Source organism: Vulpes vulpes, chromosome 2, assembly GCF_048418805.1.
Source record: "Vulpes vulpes isolate BD-2025 chromosome 2, VulVul3, whole genome shotgun sequence".
In the NCBI taxonomy this organism is placed as follows: Eukaryota; Metazoa; Chordata; class Mammalia; order Carnivora; family Canidae; genus Vulpes; species Vulpes vulpes.
In genome coordinates, this window is record NC_132781.1 from 106497707 (window position 1) to 106521508 (window position 23802).

Here is a 23802-nt window from a genome sequence, read left to right on the forward strand (position 1 = left end):
AGAAAAGGAAGGTAATATTAGCCTCTTTCCTGAAGAACACTGTGTATGATTATATTATCTGGAATAAAGTAAAGTACTGGAAGTTTTGGTTTAGAAGGTATTATTCTGAGTAAATGAATCAGATATATTGTGGTATTTTGTCAAAGTTCAAGCAATTGAGCCAAAAAGGGTTAATGTCCTTAGTTCTTTGAACATGTCTCAGGAGGTTTTGTTGTTGTTTTAAAGAGAGAGAGAGAAAACTTAATTTCCTCTGCTTATAAAGTTACAACTTGGACAAGGTAGACCATTAAAAGGAAGGAGGTCATATTGTGTAGATAGAAGAAGGGAGGTAAGGGCAGGAAAAGATGAGAAAAGGATGAGAGAAGGACCAAGCTGTGCCTCCAGCTTACAATATGCTTCTTATTTGAACAATGCTTGAGACTCACCCATATGCCTCTCACTGTCCCTAAACAGAAACCCTGGGGCCTTACTGAGAAGCAATAGTTCAGGAGAAACCATGGAAAACTCATCATGCAGGGATGAGAGTATGAGTTGGAGGCCAGTAGCTAAGGCACTTCTTAGACCAATGAAATAAAAAAGCAGGACCATTCCTCTTTTAAGTATCTGATGTTAAAAGGGGTTACTTTGTTCAGACAATATGGTTAAGGTAGGGAAACCTGAAATACACCATCTGTTCCTTCCTGCCAACCCACATAAAATAAGGTGAAAATAATAAATAAATAATCACAGAAAATTAAGCAACATATAAAAGAACATTTCTTCATAACCACATGAGGTCTATCTCAGGAATACAGTTCCACATTAGGAAATTATCAATAATTTATCATCTAACTTTAAGACAAATATAAAGAAAACCATAAGACTGCCTTGTAGGTATCCAGAAAATACATTTGTGAAGACTCACCACCTATTTCATAATAAAACCCCTTTAAAAATAGGAAAAAAGAAATGCTTAATATGAGAATCTATTTCAACCCAAGTACCAGTAATCACATTTTTTGTTAAAAGACTAATAATAATATTCTCCTAAAAAAGAGAACAAAAGAAGGAAGTTCTGACCAAGGCAACCAAGTATATATAAAAAAGCGAGAGATACATATTTGAGAAAGTATCACCACTAATGTATAACCCTCTTCCAGAACTCACAGCCCACCTCAACTACCATGGCATTTTCCTGCTGCCCTTATAGAAAAACTTCTCAAGAGAGTTCTCTTTACTCGTGGTATCCCTGATCCTACCATCTGTTCTTTATTAAACTCACTCCAGTAACATGTTTCTCTTTATAACTCCACTAAAACTGCTATTACCAGGCACTTGCACATTGTCAAGCCCAGTGGTCAATTCTCGAGCCTCACCTATTGGACTTCCAATAGCACAGGACAAGTGACCTTTCCTTCCCTAACCCAGACAGTGTTACTTGTCTCTCGGTTCTCATGTTTCCTCACCGGCTAGCCCTAAATCCTCTGTGCTGTTTCCCCTTTTGGCTTGTAAACGTCCAGAGCCTTGGACCCCATCCTGAGGTCTCATCTTTGTTTTGGTTCTATTTCATCCAGTTATGGCTCTAAGTGGCACACAGGCACCGATGAATGTAGATGAATGTAGATCTCCAGCTCAAAACTCTCCTAAAACCCAGACTCACATGTCTAACCACACTGTACTCCTATTCCTACAGCTAGAGGCATCCATGCTGTTCTGATCTGGTCCTTAGCTCCCTTACTACCATCTCTCCCTGGTCCACTCAGCTACACCTACTACCCTCACTGCTCCTCTTTAAACACAGCAAGCTCCTCCCATGTCACTGTTCCCAAGGCCTAGGAACTGGCAGATATGCACATAGCTAGTTCCTCCACTTCATTCAGGTCTCTGATCAAAAGCCACTCCTTATATGGAACTCTTAAATGAAAAATCACCCTTTGTCACTAGCTATGTCCTTATCTTGCTTTATTTTTCTTCATAACAGTTATCATAACTGGGAATTATTTTCCTTATATGTTCTTTTATACATTACCTGGATATTCCTACTAGAAGTTCTATGAAGACAAAGACTTCATTACACTTAGTGCTATATCCAAAGTGCCTAGAACCTGCTTGCACAGAATAGGTGTGCTCAATAATTAGCTGTGGATTAATCAGTAAATTAATTTAAATGCATACTTGGAAATTCTAGAAAACTTAATACCAAGGGTTCATGAATTGGCAAAATATAGGGGTGCCTGAGTGGTTCAGACAGTTAAGTGTCTGCCTTTGGCTCAGGTCATGATCCCAGAGTCCTGGGATGGAGCCCCACATTGGGACTCCAGCAGGGAGTCTGCTTTTCCTTCTCTCTCTGCCCCTCACCCTGCTCTGGCTTGTTCTCGCTCATATAAATAAAATCTTTTAAAAAAAGAATGGCAAAATGTAAGATACAAATAAGCAAAATCCAGTAAATATTCCACTTATCAGTGAAAACAAATTAGAAAACAAAAGTATAAATGACAACTCATTCACAATAACCAGAAATCTGACAGCCCATATAGCAATAATTTAATGCAAATGCTAAGAAAACACAAAACTTAAAGTATTAAAGAAGATCTAAACAGAGACAGATATCAACTTCATGGTTAGGAAAACGAAATACTGTAAAGTTACTACACCATCCCAAATTTTTCATTTTTTTAAAAAGATTTAATTAATTAATTTATTGGAGAGATACATACACAAAGCAAACGGGAGAGAGAGCACAAGTGGCTCTCACAGTCTTAATGAAACTAACAAAATTACAATGGGATTTTTTGTAGGAAGTTGAAAAAGTAATTCTAATGTTCTCTAGAAAAAGAAGTATGAATAAAGAGAATTTTTAAAAATTGCTATGTTAATAATGAAGGTTTACAACTGCTTGGAAAGTAAATTGCTTTCAGGTGAGCAATTTGGAGGTAAATACTAAAAGCTTTAAAATTTGGGATTTACTCCTAGATTTTATTCTAAGGAAATTCAGGATGCTCACAAAGCCACAAGACTGCTGTTTATAAAACCAAAATCACCTATCCAACCAAAACAAAGAATTGGTTTTACAAATTATGGTATGTCAATACCATAATATCAATCAAATACCATGCAGCTAATGCAGCTGTAGAGTATGGGAGCTAGATTAAAATGGAGGGATTAAAATCACATCAATTTATTTATGTGTTCTTCCAAAAAGCCCATTAAACTGACAGTAAATAAATTTAAGATATAAGTGCACAATGCTAAAACAAATGGGAATAAGATCTTGAGTTTGAAATTTCAACAAATTCTGGAAGCTGGAAAAGAGAGGGAATTGTCTTAAAGTAGATTAAGTTTGAGGGGACCAAGGAGACGACAAGGTGGTTTCACGTGCACAGAATCCCAGTGTGGCTTAGGTCTTGGAAGCACCAAGCACCACAGGAAGGGAGGGTGAAGCACAGATGTGAAAGCAGGATGACTGGCAGAGAGGATACACACAAAGTGACTGGACTCTCCAAAGCCCTCACCTAACTCAGACAGGGGGCCGAGAGCACCTTCTCCCACATGCAGGGATGGAGGTTTGGACCAGGTATGGGATGTGGGTACAAGCATACAGCATGGGGCAGGGGTGGGCATGGTGCTGAAAACAGGCAGAACATGGGAAGTTTGCAGATTAAGGAACAGGAACCCTGAGGCTCCTGTTTTCAGCAGGCCAGAAACCAGACATGTCCTTCTCAAGCAAGAGATCAGAGGATTTCTTCTGGAAAAAAAAAAACAAAAACAAATCCTGCTAAGATGAGACTTTCTGACCCTAAGATGAGAAAGGCAATGGGCATAGCCATGAGTGAAGAAAGATCTTCGATTATGGAGGCAGACTGCCTGGGCTCCAGTCCCACCTCCACCACTTATGTGCTTCACCTCTTTGGAAACCTCTTGGTTTTCTCACCTGAAAATGGAGATCACGGTGCCTACCTCATATTGCTGTTGTGTGGATTAAATGTTTTAGGGCAAGTAGAAGTCCAATTATTCCCTCCTCCTTCCCACTAAGAGGATTACACATCCCCACCCATTACCACTACCCCAACTCTGCCTCTCTGCAGGCGGAGCAGATTCCCCTGCCCCATTGTGAGGCCCAGCCCTGTGTCTAGTTTTGGCCGACCGCAGGTGAAGCACACCATATCTAAGTAGAAGTTTTTTTAAAGCCATGCATCTTTTTGCAAACTCTATCCTTCCTTCCCTTGTGCCATGAGAAATGTATGTCCCAGAGAGCTGCCCCTTTAGCCCGGGTCACAGAATGGGAAGCACGCAGAAGAGAGCCATAGCAACAGACCTACAGCCACCTTCAGCAGCTCACATGAGAAGTGAGAAAAAATTGTTTACTGTAGAAAACCAATGAGATTTGGGGCTTGTTACTGTAAGAAGGTCAACAAACTAAAAAGAAAACTCTGTTTATAAGTTCTTAAAAGTCTTTATTTTAGAAATATCTGGGGAGTGATCTTTAACAACACTCTTAATCCTAAGAATATATTCGACCTGAATTCCAGCAATTGAGAACTATACCATTTGTGATATTTAAATGTCAGAGCTCTATGAATGAATGAAGAGAACTTACATTAATTGATTACTTACAATATATTACACATGATATTTTTCTTAACTCTCTTGTAACAACCCTGTAGAATAAGTTATAATACTAATCACTTATAAGTATTATCACCCCCTCATAAGAAGAGAGAAAGCTCAGGAAATTAAGTGATTTGGAAATTAAGCCCACTCCGGAACTATTAGAACCATGAAACTTCCAGTTCAGGTGGGTCTGTCTCCAAACCTACTCATTTCCATTGCTGCCTTGCTATCAATATACCATGTCTTATTCTCCATGATGCAGCCCAAGGCCCCAAGCACTAGCACAATGTCTGGCATATTATAAGTGTTCAAAACAAAACAAAACAAAACAAAACAAAACAAAACAAAACAAAACAAAACAAAACCTTCTTGAACTAAATTGCAAAGAAAACCACCCAAAGAACAAAAAAAATCCAATCTGCACTATACAATGTATACCACAATAGTTAAAATATAAAAACTTTCAAACTATAGACACATTAAAGGAAAACAATATTAAATGTTTGTCATACATCTGAACAGAGATGGAATTTATAAACCTGGAAGCACCTGAAAAAAATCAGACCAACAGATTTAAATAAATAAATGAGGGTGCCTGGATCGTTCAATGGTTAAGTGTCTGGCTCAGGCCATGATCCCGGGGTCCTGGGGTCGAGTTCCACAGGGGGCCCACTTCTCCCCCTGCCTATGTCTCTGCCCCTCTTTCTCTCTCATGAATAAATAAATATGTAAAGTATTTTAAAAAATAAAAATAAAATAAATGAAACTTTTATATGTCAAATATCCACTTTCCTTCAGTGGGCCAAAATTAAGCAGTAAAGTACATGGTTCAAAAGTAGACTGCAGTAAATTATAATTAATATTTTGATATGTAAAGCATTTGTGCAAATACATTTTTTAAAACACTAAGATTTAAATCATTAAGTAGGTAAAAAATATGAAGTATACAGAAGGAAATATAAAATTAAACATTTAAGAGTCCTCCAAATGTCAATAAAATAAGAAGACCTATCTTTTTTAAACAATTCAATAGAAAATTTATCTTTAAATAATAAGACTCAGGGACGCCTGGGTGGCTCAGCAGTTGAGCATCTGCTTTTGGCTCAGGGCATGATCCTGGAGTCCTGGGATCAAGTCCCATATTGGGCTCCCCACATGACGCCTGCTTCTCCCTCTGTGCCTGTGTCTCTCTCTCTCTGGTCTCTCAGGAATAAATAAATAAAATCTTTAAAAAAAAAAAAAGACTCAGAGTCGGCAAGGTAAAATGCACATCTTTAGGTATTGCTGACATGAGTATTAATTAGTGCAACTCTTAGAAATTAATTGAAGGTAAAAATAGTCTTATGCTATTTATGCTCAACTCAGTAATTTTACAATGGGAATCCACCCCAATTATGGTAAAAGCTGATGTTCAAAGATGGGCATCACTGCTTAGAAGACAGGGAGACACAACCTAATGACCACAATAGAACACAATAGAATGGAATAATCTATGATATCTTTCCTTTCCTAGAATGGTACGAATCTGTTTAAAATTGTGTTTATGCATGAGAGACTCTTAACTATAGGAAATGAACTGAGGGTTGCTGGAAGGGAGGTGGGTGATGGGGTAACTGGGTGATGGGCATTAAGGAGTATGTGATGTGATGAGCACTGTTACACGCAACTAATGAATTACTGAACTCTACATCCGAAACTAATGATGTACACTATGTGTTGGCTAACTGAATTTAAATTAAAAATGTGTTTATGAACTTCTACAGTAATATGGGGAAAGGAACTGGTCATAACATATTAAAAAAAATAAAATCCAAATTGTACATGAAGATTGGATTAGTTATGTTCCAAAATACAACAATTAGTTATGTTCCAAAATACAATGTTCCAAAATACAACAGTGGTAGTTGCCTTTTGGTACTTCTAGAATTTTCTTTTATGAATACTTACTATTTTAATACTGAAAATGAAAAAAAACTTATATACACTTTAAGGAGCAGAAATAATCTTGGGGTGAAAAAAGAAAACATTAACAATTTGAATATCTTTGAAAGTACCAAAATACTTTCAAGCAAGCAGAGAGAAGTGGTACAGTTGTACTGGTTAAGAACAGACACAGGGGATGCCTGGGTGGCCCAGTGGTTGAGCATCTGCCTTTGGCTCAGGCCATGATCCTGGAGTCCCGGGATCAAGTTCCACATCAGGCTTCCTGCATGGAACCCGCTTCTCCCTCTGCCTATGTCTCTGCTGCTCTCTCTGTGTGTAACTCATGAATAAATAAATAAAATCTTAAAAAATTAAAATCTTAAAAAATCTAAAATCTTAATATAAATCCAAAAAACCAAAAAACACAGACTCAGGAACTACAGGGAGTTAAATCCTGGCTCTACCGCTAACCACAGGATTGCCAGGAAATTATTCATTTTTCTGTACCTTGGGGTGTTCACTCATAAAATGGGGATAAATAAAAGCACCTGCCTTGTAAAGCTGGTAAGTATTCAAGGAGTTAATCCATGTAAAATACTTAGAGCGTTTTGCATATAGTAAACATGCAAATATCCATCAGCTTTTGCTTACATATTAAAAGACATACTGGAAAGGAATTATTCTTTTTTTGCTAGGAAATTCATAAATACATATCATTGGAGCCAGTAATAAAAAATTCAATTTTCCTTATTCATTAACACAATCTCAGAAAATATTTAAATTAATAAAAATATTATTTCAGTACCAAGGGGCTATTCCCTAAATTTTAAGTCTGATACTACTCCAAAAATAAATAAGAAAAATGTAAAAGTATTACCTTATTGATATCATCGGCTGTAAATCCACTTTGTTCTAAGAGTCCTCTGATTGCTTCTATACATTTATGAAAAAGTGGAGAACAGAGAAGTTCAAATCTTGCTCTGCACACACACACAACACACATAGGAAAAGACACAGAGAAAAGGCTTAATACAATTAAACATGACAATTTTTCTTGTGATGAGTAATGCCAAAACCAAATGTGATGATTCTCTTAAAAATAGGTTTATGAGGAGATCCTTGGGTGGCTCAGCACTGTAGTGCCGGCCTTCAGCCCAGGGACTGATCCTGGAGTCCCGGGATCGAGGCCTGCATCGGGCTCTCTGCGTGGAGCCTGATTCTCCTTCTGCCTGTGTCTCTGCCTCTCTCTCTCATGAATAACTAAATAAAACCTTAAAAAAAAAAAAAAAGGTTTATGACCAGGACAAGATATTTAACATCCAACAGTGTAATACCATGGTGTGTGTGTTGTGGGGGAGACATCTAAATTATTCACCTACAAATGTATGAAGACATTCAATGTCAAATTGACAAGATTCTTACCTATGGCTGCTTTCAAAAAACCTACAAGTAAATGTTCAGTGTATGGCATTCCTAAGAAAGCCACAGATGCAAACCAAATCATCATTTGGAAGCTTTTGCTATTTTTATGTTAAAAGTTTAAAAAACTATTTCTCATTATTTTTTCTTTGTAACCTGAGACTATGCTTATGCTGTACATAAGTTGAAATTTTTGTGATAAAGGCAAAATTTCCTTGATGAAAAATTACAAATTCTATTTCATTCCTAGTAACTAAGCCATAATTAGCAAGCATATACTGAGTACTTGGACAAAGTCAGCACTAAGTTAGGAATTCTAGAAATAGAAAAAATATACAACACTTTGCCCACAAAGAGATTTCAGTTTAATTTAACACCTTTCAATCTTCTGGGTTGTAGTTTGAAATCTCTCTTAAAAGAATTAATGCAGGGCAGCCCCAGTGGCACAGCGGTTTGGTGCCGTCTGCAGCCCGGGGTGTGATCCTGGAGATCCGGGACTGAGTCCCATGTCGAGTTCCCTGTGTGGAGCGTGCTTCTCCCTCTGCCTGTGTCTCTGCCTCTCTCTCTCTCTCTCGGTGTCTCCATAAATAAAATCTTTAAAAAAGAAAAAAAAAGAACTAGTGCAGTGCTAATAGAATTTTCTGTGAGCCATTAGCCACATGAAACTATTGAGTGCTTGAACTGTGGCTGGTTCTAGTGAGGAATTAAATTTTTTATGTTACTTATTTCTAATTAATTATAATTTAAATAGCCACAGATTGCTAGTGGCTATTGTATTGGGCACACAGATCTAGATTTGCAGGAAAGCCTAGGGAAATGAGGAAGCTAAAGTACAAGGGCCAGATGAAGAGTGAATTTAACTAAATACATTCAGGAGAATCCTAAAAATAATACTGTAATTCTGGAAATTTTTACTGCTTCCAAGTCACCTGTTAGGTTGCTGAGAGGTTCAAACAGTGAACCACTAGTGGCTATTATTACTGTCAATAATAAGCAAAGGAAAATGGGAGGGCAATGTCCTCCCTTTGGATTCTCTGGGTAAAGGTGCCAATTACTCGTAACCAATGTTTTGGATTATGTAAAAGATAGGTAATTTTAAACAATTTTATGCACATTAAACTTGTGTTTACTAAATAAACCATATCAAAATTTAAAATGTTGACAATGGATGACAGCCAACAAAACCAAGACAGGTATGAATCTTTGGTAAGATGTGATAGAAAGTATGAACTCTGGAGTGAAACTTGCTGGGTCTGAACCCCTGGTCCACTGCTAACTTACAACATTTATTGTCTAACCTTGGGCAAGAATGAAACTTCTCTATTTCAGCTTCCTCATGTATAAAATAAGGAAAATACTACTACTCACCTCACTAGGTTGTTATGGGGATTTGATGAATTAATGTAATGACTACTCAGATTACAGCCTGCCACACAATGTTAACTAATTAGTTAGGATAAGTATAACTGAAACATGCCCCACATCAAACTTAATCAACAGCAAGCCTCTCTCTCCAAGATCTAGGATGCATTTTTTCACACATTGCTCTTTGGAGCTGTCAGTAACAGGGCAGGCAATCACAACTGAGGTCAGTACTCTGGAAGCTGTTCCATAGTCTGACAAGAATAGGACCTCAGAGGTAAAGACAGTGATTGAGCAGTTCTGTTAATAATTCTGTTGGAGATCTTTTCACCCCCATATGTCAGTGTGCAGTTAGGCCGATGTACACTTGGTTGTGCTGGGAGAAGCTGTGGATAAATGATGAACACTTGCATGGAGGGGAGGGTGAAAGGAAGATATGTTGGCCTCTCCCTCTTGATTATCCTCCCCAGCCTCCCCTGCTGCATTGCCACCTGACTTATGGGAACAAACTAACTCTGTAAAAGAGAGTTTCATGGGGAATTTTCATTCCAAGGAAGGAATTTTTTTTTTTTTTTTTTTTAGATTTTTATTTATTTATTTTTATTTGTTTATGATAGTCAGCGAGAGATAGAGAGAAGCAGAGACACAGGTAGAGGGAGAAGCAGGCTCCATGCACCGGGAGCCCGACGTGGGATTCGATCCCGGGTCTCCAGGATCGCGCCCTGGGCCAAAGGCAGGCGCCAAACCGCTGCGCCACCCAGGATCCCCCGCAAGGAAGGAATTTTTATGTGTTGCAGTTCAGCTGTCCCCTCCCACTTTGTTGTAAACATAGCAAAAACAAAGGTCTTAGAGGTTTAGAAGTGAACTGTTTTTGTGAAGTTTTTCTTTTTGTGTGTGTGATTCTCTTACTTTGTTACTATACCAGTTCTTATGTTTTATTAACATGTCACAAACATCTCTGATGATTTAGTGCTGCAATTTAGTGCAAGCTCTCCTTTTATTGACGGCTAATAAGTCTCAAAAGAACAAACAAAAAGCCCTAAGTGAGAAAATTATACCTAAAAATATAAATGTATTTGGAATTTTTCAAAGTTTTTTGAACTTCAGTTTTACCTGGACACATTGCAGTCAAAATCTTGACCTTCATATAATGAATCAAGGAAACAATTGGCACTTCCCAAGGTTGACAAAGAATGCTTTGCAATGTCAGCACTGTTCATCAACTTCATCATGGCTCGGGCGTTCCCTCTCACGTCATGTTTGAAGGCTCTAAATCAAAAATATCTTTGGAGTTTAAAAATTACTAGGCCATGTAGAATTTATAAAACTCAAATCTGGATAATGCCTATTAGAATAGTAACAAGCTCATAAATTCTTATTAATATTAGATTTTAGTAACTGGCTTCAAACCCTCCAAAAAAAATTTTTTTTTAAAGATTTTATTTATTTATTCATGAGAAAGAGAGAGAGAGAGGCAGAGACACAGGCAGAGGGAGATGCAGGCTCCACGCAGGGAGCCTGACGTGGGACTCGATCCAGGGTCTCCAGGATCAGGCCCTGGGCTGAAGGTGGCGCTAAACCGCTGAGCCACCAGGATTGCCCTCCCTCCAAAACTTCTGAGGAAATTCTTTGCAATTAAAAGAAGGGTCTCCTGGGGCGCCTGGTGGCTCAGTCCATTAAGCATTGGACTCCGGATTTTAGCTCAGGTCATGATCTCAGGTCGATGGGATTGAGCTCTGTCAGGCCCTTGGCTCAGTGGGGAGTCTGCTGGAGATTGCCCTTCCTCTTCCTCTGCAGCTCCCTCCTGCTCATGTGTGCGAGCTCTCTCTCAAATAAATAAATAAATCTTTAAAAAGGAAAGGAAAGGTCTCCTCAAGAAAAGTGAATAACAAGTATTCTTGATACTTAGAATTGCTAAATTCTGTGTGACCATAATAACAGACTGTCCTTTGAAGAAAGCAAAGGACATCTTTGACATCTTTTTTGCAGATGTGACAAAAAGAGGGTGAAGGAGATCTGTTTAACCAAGTCAAGTCTCCTATCTCCCCCTTACAGCTACAGCACAATCACTGTTTCATAGTAAAAAATCATTGTCCAGCACTAAAAAAAAAAATAAAAGAGTTCTTCCAAGAAATTTGACACATATCAAATATATAAAATTCTCATTCTTCTATCTCCAAGACAAGTTAATTGTTAAAATTGCTTGGCTCTGTTTCTAAACATGTCTAATAACTGGAACTGGGAGTCAAATTAACAATGCCCTACCTTGAGCACCTGCATAACAAAAAGCAGCACAGGTCTTCGAAACAAGTGAGAACTTACCTCTTTTTCAAGACTTTTTTACCCAGTAGGTTTAGTCAAGCTGATGAAAATACTGTTTGAGCTCCAATTTTTTTTTTTTTTAAGAGCAATGTCCAAAACATAACTTTTATCTATTTGACTTGTGATTTTGAATGGAATAATTGCACCTAGTAACAAAACCGAAATACTCCTTGTGACAGCAGATTAGTAATTAAATAAACATGCCAAAGGCACTAATTCACTAGTATGTGACTATAATATAATGTAATTTTCATCACATCTAAACTTTCAAAAGCCATTTAGAAGGTAGAAAGCCCTCAGAGCCTGTACCTTCCTTTATCTAGACATAACAGCTGCAGCACCTGAGGAATTACGAATTTGAACTTGAGACTCAAGTTCGTGCAGTTCAACATCTGGTGGGCCCTCACAGTATGTGAAAAATCTGAGCACACTGCACTGTGCAACCAAATCTCTGCTTCCCTGAAAGTGCCTAGAAAGGACATTATAACTCCAGACATGAAAACATCCAGGGCACTGGAACTAAAAACAAAAAACACATCCTCCTTTGAAGCAGGGCAATTTAAAATAAGAAAAACAAACAAATCCAAAACTCTGAAAAGAAACTTCAAAGTATATCATCAAAATACTCACCTCTGAAACTCTGAAGCTAGATACTGTGCTAAGGTTTCTGTGAAATGTGTACCTCCAATGTTATCATCAGTGTTTGTTGAAAGAACACGGTATATTCCACTGTTCACTTCCATGACACTGACAGATAAGGATGTTCCTCCAAGTTTAAATACCAAAATATTGCTTAAAATAAAGATAACATGAATAAGTTAAGAGAGAACCACAATATTTTAAAAGTAGGTTGGACATTAGAAATAACTTACTTAAACCCCTAATGATAATAAGGAAACTGAAAATCTGACACAAGTCAAATTAGCTGTCCATGGTCATCACCTAGTGCTGAATAAGCCTAGAACCACACCTTCTGATTCAAAGTCAAAATTTGTTTTTACTTAGTTGTACCAGTAAAACTGGATTCTTCTGAGTAACAGAATTCAAAACACAAACTTTTCTAATTCTAGTATAATTGACATATAGTGCAAGACACTAACCTTTCCAAGTAGAGATTTGTGATTATAGTGAATTGTAAGAAAATTAAGTATAGAAATTCTTTGTGCTAATATTATCCAAGTAACCACTACAATAACATGTTCTATAAAAATCAAACATATGCAAAACTAGAAGCTAATTTCTGATATTCTACATTTATCTAGTTTACCTAAAACTGATTTCCTACTGATTCATACATATTAGTTTCTTTGACTGTGAAATATGAATGAAGTGAAACAATTAGGGAAAATTAACACATCTGAATTAATCTTCCTAAAGGTGCCTATGTCAGCTCTTGTAAGACAGGTTTTCACAACTAAATTAGGAGTAGGTCTTACTATTTCATTATGAAAAGACATCTTAAATCCTATGCTGCATTTTCCCATCTCCTGCCAAGAGAAAAATGTATATAAAAGTACTCACTATTTCTAAACATGTTTAATAACTGAAATCGGTAGAATTAACAGTGCCCTAGCTTGAGCTAGAATCTGGCTGGGCTTGTAAATTTCAAATCTTCCTTCAATAAAGAAAGATAACATAAGTAATAAGAGAAGAGCAGGAAAGCTGAATGTTCCCTCTTGTTATGTCCTTTTTCTGCTCTCCTAGGACATCTTTCTCACCTATCTGAAGAACTTCAGGTGAGAGTTTCAGCTTTTCATTCATAAAGGCTTTATATAACAATTCATATTGATTTAAGTGCTGTAATCTAAAATGTTTTCTGCACTGAAAAACTTAAAGCTGCAAATATGGTTTTTACCTTTTTCCAGTGGGGTAGTCTTGTCCAATTCCATAAGCCAGAAGAGCTGCAGATGGTTCGTGGATTAACCGCAAAACATTAAACCCAGCAGCTCTGGCTGCTTCCCTGTGGACGATTTGCTTTCAATGAATTTAATATCACAACATGCTCAAGTATTTTCTTGACAAAGAAAATAACGTGTGCATATACTGAGTACAGAAAAGGAAAGCTCGCAAGACTGCCTGTGTTTATAAACTTTAGAAAGAGATTAAAACAAATTTATAATATGTTTTGGAACTTTCCAGTTTCTATAACTTAGGGTCAGAGTTCTTAGCATCCTATAAGTAAATAAGCAATTATCTGTCCCAGAAGCAACTCAGACGCTTGCTAAATAAAGTCCCATATGAAACTCTACCCTTAAGGCAAAAATATGCATGCTTGCCACTTACATTTGCATAATGACACATAAAAACTAAACCCAATTTTTGGCTTAGATGTGAATGATCTAAGTCATTGCAAATATTTTCTAAATTGTATTATTTTTATATAATTCCTACATAAACCTTGATTGCATGGAACGAAGGCAAAGCAATTTATAAACATCAACCTAACTTGGTATTAAAAACATTTCCTGGGCAGCCCGGGTGGCTCAGCGGTTTAGCGCCGCCTTCAGCCAGGGGTCTGATCCTGAAAACCTGGGATCGAGTCCCATTGTCGGAGCCTCTGTGTCTCTCATGAATAAATAAATAAAAATCTTAAAAAAATAATAAAAACATTTCCTTTTTTAAAAAAATTTTTTATTTATTCATGAGAGAGAGAGAGAGAGAGAGAGAGAGAGGCAGAGACATAGGCAGAGAGAGAAGCAGGCTCCATGCAGGGAGCCCAACGTGGGACTCGATCCTAGGTCTTCAGGATCAGGCCCTGGGCTGAAGGCGGCACTAAACCTCTGAGCCACCCAGGGATCCCCCAACATTTCCAATCAAAATAGCTAACAATCACATCTAATTGTATGTTCTCTTGGTACTTCATAAAAGACAGGAAATATTAATGATAATTACTATACTTTTTATCATACTAATTACATATATAAATACATACATCTGTTTACAAATACAATTTTAAGGCCTAAGGTATTTTCAAATACAATTTTACCTTTTACTACATTGTAATATTATGAAAACTATATTTCCTTTAAGCAAATAAGATAAACTTACCCAAGAGCATTTTTTTGCTTTTCTCCAAAATCAAATGGAACAGTAATAACTACATCATTTGCATCTGAGCCCAATACAGAATGTGCTGTTTCTGTATATGAGAAAACATACAAATAAATTCCAATGACAAAAAAAGTCATGATACTTTGCAGCTTTTTTTTTTATTTTTTAAGTGGCTTATTAATTTGTGCCAATGATCTTCTCATTGTAAAGACTTTCCTATTCACCTGATTCCCCACCCACCCCACTCATTTGCTTCTCTGGATCTCTTAAAATGTGCAGAACTTTTTGTGGTTTTGGGTTTGTGGTCATGGGAACCAGGTACTTTCCAAAAAGCCTGGTTCTCAGGCTTCAAAAATTTCAACCACCTCCCAAATTAGACTGGTTCTATTAAGAATGAGCTTCTAAAGCATCAGTGTGAAGACAAGCGGCATGTTAGTTCAACACATTAAAAGGCTACCCACAAATTCCTAATTCCAGAACTGAAGTAAGCCTGATAAATAATCTACTCCAGAATTTCCCAAGTTGCTCCACAGCACACCACTCAGCTTGGTGCCTTCATAGGAAGTGGTAATAAGCCAGACTGACTTAAACTGCCTAAATAAGTGTTCAAAGAGCACTTCACCAAGCTTATTCAGCCACTTCAGCTTAAGAAGGTGTGAAAATGCTAACCTGGCCCAACCCATTAATGTTACTTCTAAGGAAACCAAAGACAGGGAAGGTAGTCAATTAACCAAGGTCACAGGGCCAGGTAGTGGCACAGTCAGGTCTAGCACTAGGTCACCTGCATCTGCTCAATCACCCCACTTCTCTCCAAATCAAGAAACACCCCTAACTTTTTCTTAAGGTCAACTTTTAAAAGATCTCTTTGGCTCAATACCTTTCATCTTACTAAAGATCAGTCTGGCAACATCTTCTGGATTAACAAACTTTGTTTCTTCACCAGTATCCACTTCGTATCTTAACTTTCCATTTTTTTCAATGACCTGTAAAGGAAATTGCGTGTTAAATAAGGAATAATTTTAATAAAAACACAAAGTTTCAAAATAATATAATAAGTTATAACCTTGGTAATTACTTTGTGTAAAAGAATAATAGAACCATACTCACTAAACATTTACTCTCCGTGATGTATTTCTGAGCCTGGGGATCATCAGAGCTGTCCATAAAGATAAAGACAGTCAAATATTAAAATAAGTATTGTTGATCAATAATATTTAAAGATTATGTATTTCAATACTACTAAACAAATATCAAAATACAAAATTAGTAAGTTGCTTAATATTAAAAAATCATGATATAGACAATAGATTAAATGGATACAATATTTACAATGGTTATAGTAATTCTATTAGAGTATTAACCTTCACATTTGAAAGTAAATAGCTCTTATTTGTTCTGATCTTATTATGAACAGATGCTATACAACTGAGGGTAATTTTCCATAATATCAATAACTTTATGTCATATACTCTTTCATCTATGATTTTGAAGACCCAATCACTGAGATGAAAAAGATAAAATCTATAATGTCCTATACAAAGTGGGCATTAAATGTGTATAGCAATGAAAAAATTACAATAGGTGTTATGTTGCTCAAAATACCAATTTATGCAGACTACAAAATGTTCTCACATGTATTACTTCACTTGATCTTCACAACTCTTAAGTGGGGTTAACTTGGCAGGTATTATTTTAGAGATAATAGGTTCATAGAGAGTCAACGACTTATAAGCTAATAAGGGGCTGAATCAGGATCCAATCTTCTCAGGCAGGCTCATGGTGTTTACACTTTACCAGCTGCTCCCATTAAGAAGGTAAATGACTGAAGTACTTCTGCCCCTTTGAGCAGTGACAGGAGTCTTTGATCCTTGGCTTAACTTCATCTAGAAATTAATGTTAAGCCTTTTCACTTAACCCTTCTTCCAACGGGGCTATAGCTGTTCTATTCAGAGACTAGTTTTAAGAGGAGTTGGAAAGTAATAGTGACTACCTGCTGCAGAGTTATTGAACATCTGAGGACTCTAACCCATGTAAGAGGAAGACAAAGGGGTTTGAGATGGACTAATACAGCTCAGAAATCTCTCAGAACACTTGCAGATTTGTCATACTTCCTTCTCTATTACCCAAAAACTGATAGAGAGGGAAATAGGTAAGGAGCTTGCCCAAAGTCACATGGTTAATTCATGGCAGAACGGATTGAAATCCAGATCTTTAATAGAAAGTTTAGTATTCTTGTCACCAAGCCTACACTTTCTCCCGTTTTAAAAATCCAGTATTTTAGACTATATCCTGGACAAATTATTTTCAGAGTAAGAAAAAAAAGATGAAGTATGTCCATACTAATTTTTTTGCACCAATATGATTCCAGCGTGACACTTACCAGTTTTTGTCAGAACAGAATTTTAGTCAACCAGGACAATTTACCTTGTTCTCTGCAAACTATCTGTAAGCTATCTAAGACAATTTCCAAGGAAAGCCTTTATTATGGAATTTAAAGAACTTTTAGAAATGGGAAATTACTTCTCCACTGCCCTGCAAAAAGGGCCCTACTCTTGTGAGGACAGGAAGCACACAAAGCTCTAAGGGCCATATACACGCAAGACCCTGGAGATTTGTTAGTAAAGAAACAGAAAGCAGAGAGTGGAGGTGACGACAAATGGTCATGGATATCACCAGAAAGTAGCGGAATGACCCACAAGCACATACAAGTAAAAACTTTATTTGTCCATACCAGGATTTAATCACTTAACAGAAACACAAAGGATGGTGGGAAGTTGGCATACGCAGCACCTCATTTACATCATCATCTTCAGGAGGCAGAGTGTTAATCCCACCACTGTATCACCTCTACAAGCAATGCCACTTTCTGTTCCTCATCCTTCCTTAAATGTCTCTTGCACCATCAGCAGGCTGTCGGACCTGGCACACATCAGCACTAACTTGCCACAGGGTCTTCTTCCCCGTTACTGTCATAAAACAGTGCCTTCCACATCTGAAAGCATTTTTATTTTTACATTCCTCTGTTCATTTGGCCCTCACAACACTCCTGTGAGGTAGGTAGGAGTTATTCGTTTCTCCCTCTGTAGGTGAGGAACCTGAGTCACAGAATGGTAAAATGACCTGCCAAAGGATGGGCAGGTAGGAATGGCTGGGCCTAGGGCTTAGGCAGGATTTTAGGACATGTTCTCATTCATATGACCCCCTCCTAATCTTTTGCCTCTTTTTCTGTTTATCTCATGAAGAACTTTCCCTTTAATTTTATTCTCACATTAAGGTTATTTCACCCAAAAGATATTCACAACCCTACCCCCAAGTTTAACTCCACTTTTGTTCTTTAGCACTTCTCTTATCGCAAATTAATCCCTGCATATTTACTTTGCTATCATTAAGAGATTAATATAGTACGGGCCTACTCTCCTTCAAGTATTTCTCTGTTTTTCCAGAAAGTCTACATATCTACCTTAGTGTTATCCAGTCGTAACTGACACACATCCCTCCACATAAAGGCCTAAAACAACTGAGAAAAATGCACGCACACATACACACAGACATATATATCCATTTCACTGTCTTAATATATGGTTCTTTAAAGCAAGGAACGTATGTATGGTGTGGTGCTTATTTAAGCTGAGTATATTGATAAATATTAATACCACAGGATGCTTCCTTAAAATACAATTGTTACCAGGATTTCAAACATACAACATGTGGCTATGAACTGAAGACACTGCAATTAAAATTTCACTTTGTCCTTTATAACACTTATAGAATTTTTTTTAGAACTGGAAGGTACTAGAAAAGCCATCTAGTACAAACCTCTCATTTTAAAGAAACTGAGGCACAAGAAGGGCACATCATCTGCCCCATGTAACAAATTGTGACAGGGTTATTAGAACCCAGTTCTGAGTCCAGTGTGTTCTATCACACCAGCTGCCTTCTACATTCATCATCTGTTCATCAGAGCGGCTTGCTTGCTTGCCATCCATTCATGGTTCCAGATGCATTCCCACTGTTGTTCTATTTCTCTATCTATCTGTATTGCCAGCTTTTAGGTAAGCACCCAAGCCTACAAAATATAAACAAAACCTCTTCAAACATGCCTGCATTTGTCTTTGTTTTAGCCTGTAGACTGGAGGAAAAGCCTTTTAAATTCCAAGGCTCCTACCTGTATTTCCTGAAAGTACTAAGTAAATTACTTAAAAGCTTTAGTTAATTTAATAATGGCCAGTAATGGCATTCCTTCTAAAGTAAGTTGGAAGTATAGCTCAACACCTTCCTATCTCCTAAAGGAAGTGTGTGTGTTCTGGGCAGGGAGAGAGGTGTGTTTGTTGAGGGCTTTGTGCTTAAAAGGAGTTATCTATTGCAGGCAGTCTTTATCCGCATCATCCTCAATTGTTGCCAAAGCTGTCCTCTTCCACCATATGCCATTAACAAGGTGAACTTTTGTCTACATCATATGAAAAAAAAAATGACTTTGGAAAGTTCCCTAGAAGGAAAGTTTCCTAGGATTCACTTTCTGTAACATACTAGACAGAAGAAAGGCTAGGGAAAAAGAATGAAATTAGCTAGAAGAAATTGGAAAACAGATTCTAAATTGTTTCCACATGTTGTTCAAATGACAACCTAAAGATATGTAATTATGGACACAGAGGGACCCAAATGATATGGAATGCAAAGAATTTACTTACATTTAATATTTTATAGAACAGCCAATACCTCATTATATTGAAGATTATCAATATGAATCATAACACACAACTGTGGCTCCCTGTCCGTTCTGAATTATACCCTTATAGTGATAAGTCATTAAGAACTAGTAAAATGGGAGGGCATGATGGTTTGATCATTGAGTGCTTACCAGTAGGTATGTCACAGACACAGCAGTGAAAATATGAGATAAAGGTACAAATACATGTATCTATATTAGTCTAATAAGTTATAGAGAAATTTTAAAAAATGAAGATCTTACAAGAAGCAGTCAAGTTAAACTAGTAAAGATTCAAGCAATGAGGTCATGGTATACACCATAATGCTGTATCTTGTCAACTAATGTGCCTCACCCGAGCCTTACCTCGGCCAAGGTCATATGTATCAATAACTTACATGTATATAAGTGTGTAGTGCTTTTAGACTTTTAAACCCTTTCACATCTATTAGCCATTTGATCCTCACAACAACCCTGTGAGGTAGGCAGGTCAGGAGTTATTACCTAGCCCCCATTTTACAGATGAGGAAACTGGTGTAGAGGTAAACTAAACTGCCTCACATCAGTAGCAAAGCCACAGCTGACCAGCTCTCTGGCCTTGGCTCCATCTGTTTTCTATGAGACCACTCCTCATATATCCAAGAGGTCTTTCGATTAGAGAAGCTTGGGAAAAGCAACTAGCACAGATCTTCCTGCTACTCTGCATATTAAATGGTTCATCCACTCTTTTTTTCCAAAGGACCTGTGGAAGGAGCCAGGGGACCAAAAGGCAGGTGTTGGAACTGGGCTTCCCCCAGTTTAGGAAATAGATTCTTCTGTAACGAGTTCCTAACTTTTGGTATTTGAAATTAATCTTTGAAGCAATTTTTCAAGCCCTAGCTGAAAAGCACCGGTGGCCTCTTCCACTGCTGTTGCCAAGCGTCTGACTGCGATCACAGCATCCCTGCGGAGCTCGTTGGCAGTGTCTTGCTGAGCACTGGCCTCCTCACCAATAGCAATCAGCCTGTCCAATTTTTCTTCCTCACGCTTTGAAAGTTCTCGTGCCAACCTCCTGTTTTCTGCCAACTCAGCCGCAATAGTCCTGGCCACTGACCGCCTTCTTCGCCTTGCCCACCTTGGAGGGGGCTCACTGGTCAAGGGCCTATCCCCACCAGAAACAAAAGGAACTCTGGAGGAAGAGGCCGGAGGCCGCTGTGTGGAGGCCACCCCAGGAGTGTTTCGGCTGGTACTGGCGCAGGGACTGGGCTCACCGGACACACCCAGTCTGGTCATGGGGCTGCTCTGACAGGGAGCAACTGCACCTCTGAAAAGGTGGTGGGAACTGCTGTAGCTGGGGGTCCCTTGAGAGCACCCTGAAAAACAAAGCAACAATGTTGCAAAGAGGACATTCCTGCTAAGGGAATGCTTGGAGCCAGCAGCGGAGCTGAGAGACAATTATAAAACTCTGGTAGTTTCTGAAAATGCCTCTTTCCACAAGGGTCTGGGAAGATTTCAATTCCTTGATCTGGACACTTTGGCCTACCGTCTTACCTCCAAAACCTCCCCTCTGCCTTCCCTGAACCCCTTTCCAGGTAGCCAGACAACCCAATCTCTGGTCACAAATTTCTAAGTACCCACTATAAATAATGCCAAATCGTTTGGTTCTAAAGAATACTTCTTCCATGTTGAAAAAGCTCCAATATCTTATATACCTAGAATCATTGCTTTTGAAAACCTGGAGCCCTTTATCTTACCAGAAGGCTTAAAAAACACAGGGCATGGGGCAGAAAGAGAGACAATGCTGAAGAGAACACCATCCAAACATATACTGCTGTTTAGAACCAAGTGACTCTGGCACCCCAATCCTTCACATGCTTGGGAGTTACCTGCACCCGAGGATTCATCCCAGGAGTCCTCAAGGTCACTGGTTTCTCGCATCTGGTCACTGATTCTCAGTTGACAATCCTCATCTGATTCCTTAACTGTTTTCAAGATAGGCTGATGGTCTGCTGCCTGAGTCCTTTTTGCTCTGAGAATGCTGGCTCCCTCTTCCCCTGGGGTGTCAGAGGCCACTAAGTTCTGATCACAGTGCTTGGCCCAAGCAGTATCCTCCATTAAGTTGTCTGGGTCAGTCACTATCTGATTTCGGAGAAGCTGATCCAACGTATCATAAAACGGACAGTGTGGTGGCTCACCCATACTTGTGGCATGGGCAACATACGCCTTTAAATATAATGCCTTCAGAACTTTAAACTTGGAGCGGCACTGACGTTCGGTGCGGCGGAAGCCTTCCTGCTGCATTCGCTTAGACACAGCCTGATAGACATCTGCATTGTGATGCACAGTCTGGAGGCGCTGGATATACTCTGCCTCGCCTAGTATGGAGAGAAGAGTTCGTGTCTCCTGTCTGGACCACCGGATGCCCGCACTGCTATTGGAACTGGCCATAGTGGACTGGGAAGGAAGGCTAGCTGCAGGAAGGTCCTGGGCAGCAAGGTCAAGTCTGAAGGTGTGGGGAAGCTCTGTGTGCTCTCAATGTACTTCCAGGAGCCAGCCGATTCTTCCCTCTCAGGGCTAATTGTTGAGAAGCCAGGTCCAAGGACCGCATTTCTGGCTGGAAGGCCACAGGGGAATGAGAGTTACAGGGAGGGTGTAAGGATAACTGTGGCAGCAAGTTAAATGGTGCTACCTGTAAGTAGGGTGCAAACAGGCTGGATGCCAAGACTAAAAGAGCCCAACTGTGAGTTCGCCTGGGATAGGTACTGGACCAAAGGCTGAGACGGGCCTTACTGGCTTGGTAAAAAGGGACCGGCTCCTCCACAAAAGAGAGGGTGCTTCTAAGGCCGAGACTGGATACAACTGTATATCCGTAAAAATCACATTGTCTTTTAAGTAGACTGAGGGAGGAATATCTGGACTGTGAGGCAGCTCACTTTAGAGAAGTGCTAGCAGGACCATGGTTGAACAGCAGGTCTGAAGGGCGCTCATACTTTGCCAGCCTTGGCCTAAGTAGCATGCTTTGGCTACATATTACCATCTGTCACCATTGCACTTTGTTAAAAGATAACTTTTAGAGTCAGAAAAGCAAACTTAAATTGTTCCTGATAATACAAAGATTTTACAAAATGTGGCAGAAGACAATTGTATCATTACTCCAATCATCTGCCCTAAAGTAGTAACATAAAACAGGGCTACCAGGAAATAGATCTATGGAAATATGCTGCATTTTGATTGTACCAACATCAGTATCCTCGTTGTGATACTATAGTTTTGCAAGATGTTACCAACGAGAGAAAGTGGTAAATCTAGTAATATATTGGATCTTTTTGTATTATTTCTTATAACGGTATGCAAGTCTACAATGATTTCAAAATAAAAAGTTTAATTGCAAAAAATCCTCTATTGCTGGCTGCTTAGAGTGAGTACAGCTTCAAAGCCCATTTAGAGCTCCCTGCTTTTTTAGGGTTTTATAACTTGCAAATTTTTGACACCAGCTAATTTATTTTCAATATGCTCAATACTCAGTTTTATCAACACATAAATGGATAGAGGAGTATAATTATCATCAGAAAAATTTAAATTCTCTCCACAGTATTACTGTTTTTGACTTAATACATAAATACCCTAAGAAAAAAATAAATATCAAGTTCAATTTAACTAAATACAGATAAAGGATAATAAAAAATATCTATATGTATAAAAGAAATAAATATTACATTTAACCCATAACTCCCAAATCCTAAGATCAACACGGGACATTTATACTTAAATTCTCAACCGAACAAAGAAGAAAGGAAAAAACCTGGGGCTAAGGGTTAGAAGTCCTGACCTGCAGTCCTTTCTAGTTCACTCCCCACACCCCTCCGCAAATGAGCAATAGCATAACTTCTGTGCCTTGATTTTCTCCTCTACAAATGGGGAGGAATAAAACCTGCCCTACCAATCTTCTAGGGATTTGAGAGGATTAAATAATAGATGTGAAAGCACTTTGAAAATTTAAAAACACTGTAGCAAGTATTACTACTCCAGTGAAAATGAAAACCTCTAATTATTATGGTAATCTATAATTTGAGGAGACAGAAGTCTGGAGAAGGAAGCCTCTTTAATCTTTTAATTAAAGTTACAACAGATGATTAACCTGATTCTTAAGATGTTAATTAAGCTGTTTCTCTAATGATTAAATTTGTAAGCCAACTGGAAAAGTTAGTTCCCAGAAAGTGTCACAAAAGGACCTGAGGAAGAGAATCAGTAGCTTCTATACAAACTATGACCAATTGTTACATATTTTGCAAAATTCAACAGTGCAGAAAATCATCAAATTCCCACAAAAATCTTTTAAGTTCCCCCAGTAATGTAAAAAGGTAAAAAGTCCAAATTACTATTTCTAAGTGAAACATATTATCAAACTACAGAAATGTTGGCATTTATCAATAAAAAGAGACCTCTCGGCA

The 23802-nt window shown here is 38.3% G+C and overlaps 2 protein-coding genes across 2 annotated transcripts in view; both read right to left on the bottom strand.

The window, feature by feature from the left end:
- Positions 1-23802, bottom strand: part of MSANTD7 (Myb/SANT DNA binding domain containing 7) — a 43309-nt gene that overhangs the window by 17554 nt on the left and 1953 nt on the right. Inside the window, exons 4-11 of the mRNA XM_072749465.1 lie at positions 21238-21965; positions 15775-20724; positions 15545-15650; positions 14665-14755; positions 13472-13576; positions 12247-12408; positions 10408-10563; positions 7391-7493 (exon numbers count right to left, since the gene is read on the bottom strand). Of these exons, the coding sequence (XP_072605566.1) occupies positions 20201-20724; positions 21238-21799 (1086 nt within the window). The 5' untranslated portion in view covers positions 21800-21965 and the 3' untranslated portion in view covers positions 7391-7493; positions 10408-10563; positions 12247-12408; ... (2 more) ...; positions 15545-15650; positions 15775-20200. The remainder of the gene's footprint in view (positions 1-7390; positions 7494-10407; positions 10564-12246; positions 12409-13471; positions 13577-14664; positions 14756-15544; positions 15651-15774; positions 20725-21237; positions 21966-23802) is intronic.
- HSPA14 (heat shock protein family A (Hsp70) member 14) overlaps positions 1-23802 on the bottom strand; it is a 43183-nt gene that overhangs the window by 17554 nt on the left and 1827 nt on the right. The window contains exons 4-10 of the mRNA XM_026016299.2: positions 15775-15823; positions 15545-15650; positions 14665-14755; positions 13472-13576; positions 12247-12408; positions 10408-10563; positions 7391-7493 (exon numbers count right to left, since the gene is read on the bottom strand). Coding sequence (XP_025872084.1) covers positions 7391-7493; positions 10408-10563; positions 12247-12408; positions 13472-13576; positions 14665-14755; positions 15545-15650; positions 15775-15823 — 772 coding nt within the window. The remainder of the gene's footprint in view (positions 1-7390; positions 7494-10407; positions 10564-12246; positions 12409-13471; positions 13577-14664; positions 14756-15544; positions 15651-15774; positions 15824-23802) is intronic.